The sequence below is a fragment of the Microcaecilia unicolor genome, chromosome 6 (assembly GCF_901765095.1).
Source record: "Microcaecilia unicolor chromosome 6, aMicUni1.1, whole genome shotgun sequence".
Classification (NCBI taxonomy): Eukaryota; Metazoa; Chordata; class Amphibia; order Gymnophiona; family Siphonopidae; genus Microcaecilia; species Microcaecilia unicolor.
The window spans coordinates 344682553-344688552 of NC_044036.1; the positions used below are offsets into that span (position 1 = coordinate 344682553).

Genomic DNA, 6000 nt, shown 5'->3' on the forward strand with positions numbered 1-6000 from the left:
GGTCTTATATATGTTTATTCAGGAAATTTGTAAACCGCTTTTACTAAGCAGTAGGCCAAAGCGGTTTAAAAAAAAAAAGTAAAAACAAATTAGAAAGGAACGCCATTTTAAAATAGGAAAGTAACATTCACTCCAGGCCAGACATAACAGGCATGGGTTCATTCGGAGGGGGGGGGGGGGGGGAGGAGGGGAGGACACATGTCCCTCTTCATTAAAAAAAAAAAATTGAGTTACAGGCCTTTGAGAATTTTCCTATCACTGAGATTATAAAGGGAGGCTACTGAAGGAAAGAATAGTAAATTATCTAGCATTCAGGGTGGGGGTGGGGTGTCGCAGGATCTACCAACAGGAGATTGAGTCAAACAAATCAGATTAATTTCTTTGTTACATGACCAGAGAACTAGATTGAGCATGTGGTGGATGTGTTTTAATTGTAATTAAACTCTGGAATTCGTTGCCAGAGAATGTGGTAAAGGCGTTTAGCTTAGCAGAGTTTTAAAAAGGTTTGGATGCCTTCCTAAAGGAAAAGTCCATAGACCATTATTAAATTGAACTTGGGGAAAATCCACTGTTTCTGGGATAAGCAGTATAAAATGTTTTGTACTTTTTTGGGATCTTGCTGGGTATTTGTGACCTGGATTGGCCACTGTTGGAAACAGGATGCTGGGCTTGACGAACCTTCGGTCTGTCCCAGTGTGACAGTACTTATGTAAGCTTTTAATACAGTCCTGAATGAGAAGCTCATGAAAATACTGAGCCAGCCTGGAGTTGGCATCCGAGGTGGTGGACTGGGAACTTAGTTGAATGAGAGACAGAGTGTAGTGATGAAAATGGAATTGGCCTCTGCCATTTCTGTAACCAAATCTGTGCAGGACAGTTCTTCTAGTGGAAACTCTCTGGCTGTGGTGGGAAGACCAGATAAGAACAGTTCACAAGTCCGTATTAATACCCTCTCAGGACCAGTCGTATTTGGAGTTGGAAAAATGTTCTGGTGGAGATGTGTTTTGTGTGAGCCTGGATAGCATTCAAGGCCTCAGTGAGGGTCTCTTTGACTCTTGGGGCCTAGACTTCAATCCAGACTGAAGTGTCGGTGACGCAGCAAAGATGGTCATCAGCATATCTGATGCCCTTTGAGGGAAATTGAGGCAGCAGCTTCCATGCTGTTCCTCAGGTGCTAGCGTGAATTCTTGTGTGCCAGTGCAGTGGTTTTGGTAGATGGTGAATCGGCATCGGGCTCTTCCCATCCGGCTCCCTCCTTAAACGTAGTCTATGCTAAAGACCCACAGGGTGCATGGAGAGAAGCAACATCCCACTGGATACTTGGGGTGTCGCATCTGTTTGGGTTCTGTGGAGCGAAAAGAACTGAGGTGGTACCTGTTTGTCATTGGAGAAAGATTCTAACCAGTGCGAACAGGAAACTGGGTAGACTGGATGGCTTAGTTGGTCTTTGTGTTGTCATTTGCTGTGTTCTGTGACAAATGGGTGGGTGTGTCACTTGCCATGTGCCCTAAGTGACGACTGATCCTGTCTGTCTCTCTCTTTGCAGCTCTCCTGTTATGATCAGGCCAAGCAGCTGGTTCTCACCACCGGCCTTCTGTCCGACAACATCTTCACTCACTTCCTGGCCAGTTTCATTGCTGTAAGTCCGTGATCATGGAGGGTAGGCATCAAATGGCAGAGACTAACGTAATGAACCCCTTTGGGAGGACGGGGGGAGGGGCAGGGGCTTTCCTCGGTGGTGGAGATGTGGAATTAGGACATGGCCCTTCCTTACTAACACGATGCATCCTCTTCTGTTAAGGGTGGATGTGCTACATTCCTGTGCCAGCCGTTGGATGTACTCAAAACCCGTCTTATGAACGCCAAAGGCGAATACAAAGTGAGTGTCGGTTCTGTACCCTGCCTCCGAACTTGTGTCTTACCAAATATATCTTTGCAGGGGTAATCCCGAAAATAATATAGCAAAGCTGGCGCTGAATACGGCAAAGGGGGACGTCCTTGGCACAGCCTAGCAGGCGAAACATGCATGTCGAATAGTTTTGAGCCCCCAGTCTGACTATCTATAAAGATAAGTGTTTAAAGCATCAAACATATAAATGGCAAGTGACCGACTCACCTGCAAATGTGCAGTAGAGACTTCCCTCTTTGTCCCGCTCCCGCGTCAAGACGTGATGATGGAACAGAGAGGGAAACTGCGCTGAGGAGTGCACCACACGGAAGGGGAGGGAGGGAACCGCCGAGGTCGCCGCTGGGCCCTCTCTTCTCCATTGAACTTACAGCGCCAAAACCGCAGCAGGCAGATCAGCTCCCATCGGCCTTCCTTCCCTGCCTGTGTCCCGCCCTCACCGACGTTATGTCACACGAGGGTGGGGCATAGGCAGGGAAGGAAGGCCGACGGGAGGCAATCTGCTTGCTGCGGGTTCGGAGGTGAGGCGCTGTACGTTTAATGGAGAGGGCCCGGGTGGAGGGGGGGTGGCAGCGACCCCGGGGGGGGGGGGGGGAGCGGTAGCGGCAACCTCAGTGGGGGGAGGGAGGGGAGGGCAGGAGAAATGCTGGACATGGGAGGTCTCAGAAGGAGGGGGAGCCTTGCAGCTGGGAGGGATGGATGGAGGGGAGCCTTGGAGCTGGGAGGGAGGGGGGCCTTGGAGCTAGCTGGGAGGGAGGGATGGAGGGGGGGCCTTGGAGCTGGGAGGGACAGGGGGAGGGGGCCTTGGAGCTGGGAGGGGAGGGACAGAGGGCCTTGGAGCTGGCAGGGAAGGAGGGAGGATGCTGGACATGGGAGGTCAGAAGGAGGGGGGCCTTGGAGCTGGGAGGGAGGGACGGAGGGGGGCCCTTGGAGCTGGGAGGGAATGGGGCCTTGGAACTGGGAGGGAGGGCAGGGGGCCTTGGAGCTAGGAGTGGAGGGGGAGAGACGGGGGCCTTGTAGCTGGGAGGTAGGGAGGGAGGGACGGAGAGGGGCCTTGGAGCTGGGAGGGAGGGACAGAAGGCTTTGGAGCTGGCAGGGAAGGAGGGAGGGCGGGGGCCTTGCAGCTGGGAGGGGAGGGGGAGGAAATGGGGCCTTGGAGCTGGGAGGGAGGGAGGGAGTTAGACATCAAAATAGAACATACCAATACTCGCCCGTTTTAACGGGCTTAACGGCTAGTTAATATATAACCAAAATGATTGCATAAAAGCCAATAAAGAATTTGGTGCTAAATGAATTGCCAGAAAAAACAATTATTGGCAAATGAGCACAACTGAGGCAAAAAAATTGAAAAAAAGTTGAATAAAGTGTAAACGTTGGAAAGTATGGTGAAGATAAGTGTATAAGAAAACATTGTATATCTAGGACCGAGTAAGCTTGAAGTGTTGTATACATCTAGGGTTTCTAGTAAGATACATTTGGGAAGCTGCCAGATGCCTTTGACCTGGATTGGCCGCTGTCGGGGACAGGATGCTGGGCTTGGTGGGCCTTTGGTCTTTTCCCAGTGTGGCATTACTTATATATAGAAGGTAACTGCCTCATATATCAGTAAGTTACCAAATATATGCCTCACTCCGCAGTTCTTCCCACAGACCCCCTCTGCTTGTGCTTATGTCTGTGAAACACCATTTGTGCATCAGGGCAAGACCACGTGATAACTGTGTGTGTGTGTGGTTTTTTTTTTTAATCAGGGAGTTATTCACTGCGCAGTGGAAACTGCTAAACTGGGTCCTTTGGCATTTTATAAGGTAAGAGATCGTTAACCAATGTTTTTCTTCAGGTGCTTGTTGAGCCGACATTTCTCTTTCAGTTCCGGCACCTTCTATATGAAGCAAGTTGCCAGGGGATATTGGGTTGTAGTTGAGGTTTTATCTTTTGAAAAAAGGGACAGACCTGACTCTTCCTTGGAGTTTAATCTATGATGGAAGTGTGGTAAGTCTAAGAAGCCTGAGGAAGAGGTTGGTGGGATGAACTTCTGATGACTTTGATTCAGACACTGCCTAGTTCTGCCGTTTGTGTGTTCATCTGATTGCTGCTTTGCGATGGGTTTTATGTTTTGTTATATTGATGGAATGTTATTTGATGTTTTCTGTGTGATCCCTCCAGGGCCAAGAGGGAATTTGAGAAAAATGACAGATAAATACTTAGGTGTGGAGGGTTCTTTGATGTTTCTCTGCAGGACACGGGGAGGGGGGGGGAAGGGGTGGTCTTTGTTCATTGGCTCTTGCAATATCTGGCATTTTTTTGCTTTGCTGTTTCAGGGTCTCGTTCCTGCTGGTGTCCGACTGATCCCTCACACTGTACTGACCTTCATCTTCCTGGAACAGCTACGCAAACATTTTGGAATCAAAGTGCTGGCCTGATTCAGCGACGTTTTCCATACAGAGTCGCCATGAGCTGTAGAGGCGTCACCCACTGGCAAGGGCCACACACCTTCCACAGGTCCCCTGTTGAATTGGAATACAGTGAAGCCTTTTATCTGTCCCTCAGATTCCCCCTTTCCTCATTTCTGACCTTGGAGAAGGACTCGTATCTCCTCCACCCTTTGCTCTGCCCTCAATCCAATAGGACTAAATCCCCTTGCACAGACTTATCCCAGGATGGAAACCTTTTTATTTGGGGTGGGGGTGAATTATCTTTATTTCCAACCTGTCAATGCTCCAGTTACTGGGAGGTGGGGGGAGGAGAGCGGGCTTTTCTGCCACAAATAACTCTGAAGGGATTAGGTTAATCATGCCACCTTCCTGAAAACATGGGAATGGGGTCATCGGTGGTCTCTCTGCAGACGAGTCCACTGCTTATTTGGGGACCCCAGCCCTTGAAATAGTTGGTGCAGGTGGTCTTTGCAGCTCAGACAACTCACACACTGAAAACTTGTGTTTTTAAGTACATTACAGAGCGGGAGCAGCACACAGCTTGTTTGCATCGCTCAGTTTGGGGCGTCGTCTGTCCTGAGGCAGACATGGAATTTGGTGCCAGGCTTCAGAAACTGCAGCTCATCCCAGATGATTAGGAAGGTTTTTGGTTTCTGAAACGGGTTATTGGGATTATGTCTAGCAATCATGTTGAGAAGTGAGCAGGGGAAGGGTCATATGGAAAAGTCTTCACCATCAAACGGAACTTCATTCCAGCTCCATCGTTCTGAGAAACGCAGCCGTTTTGCTGCTCTGTTTTGAGTACATTTGTTCAACAGAAATGGCTGCGTAATAATCGTGTCGCATGATGTTGGACTCTCTGTAAAACTCCACTTGTTGGCTAACTGGGTCTGGTGTTTTTAAGTAAAGGAGATTAGACGCTGAGCCCTGACAGCGCTTCGTCATTGAATCGGCTCATGCCGGCTGGGACCTGACACAAGCCCTGCCGGGTGGAGCACATTGTGCCCACCAGGATCTCCTGCTCGATACGGAGCACGGACGAGCCAAACACGGGAGTCCCTCTGGAGCAGCTTTAAAACTTGTGAAGAATAACGGTGGTGTTTTGTTTTTTTAGATTAAATAACTTACAAAAAGATAATGGCCCAGTCAGTACTTGTGTTATCTTTCTTTTTATTCTTTCCAACCCAATGAAAGTTGGAAAGAAATATAGCAAAGGGGTCACAAATGTGTTATTAGATTCTTTTTATGGTGTCTGTGGTAGAAACAGAGCAGTAAGAATGTCTTCTGGGGAGCAAAATAATGCTCCAAAATTTTAATAGAATGGGAAAAACAGGTAACTTGAGTTAAAAAAAAAAATGGATCAAATTGAACCATGGGTTTCAGAAGAAATTAGCTTCTCCCCCCCCCCCCCCCAAAAGGAAATGGCCCATAGAACTACAGTGAAAATTGCTCCTTTGAAACTGTCCCACCCTGCAGCTGCCCCACTGACCCACAAGCTGCTTCTACTCCCAAAAATCACCACAGACACAACACATGCAAATCGCGCACACAAACACACACGGATTCCAAATAATTCTCCAGCTGTGTTTTTCAGAAAGAGATTTCATTTTCCTCGTTCTTAATTTCTACTGTGGAATCTGGATTGAATTTTACTGCCAACTA

General features: G+C 48.4%; 1 protein-coding gene across 1 annotated transcript in view; it reads left to right on the plus strand.

Annotated features, from left to right (window-relative positions):
• Positions 1-5744, plus strand: part of SLC25A10 (solute carrier family 25 member 10) — a 41559-nt gene extending 35815 nt beyond the window's left edge. Inside the window, exons 8-11 of the mRNA XM_030205155.1 lie at positions 1547-1639; positions 1802-1879; positions 3655-3711; positions 4225-5744. Of these exons, the coding sequence (XP_030061015.1) occupies positions 1547-1639; positions 1802-1879; positions 3655-3711; positions 4225-4326 (330 nt within the window). The 3' untranslated portion in view covers positions 4327-5744. The remainder of the gene's footprint in view (positions 1-1546; positions 1640-1801; positions 1880-3654; positions 3712-4224) is intronic.
• The last annotated feature ends 256 nt before the right edge of the window (positions 5745-6000 follow it).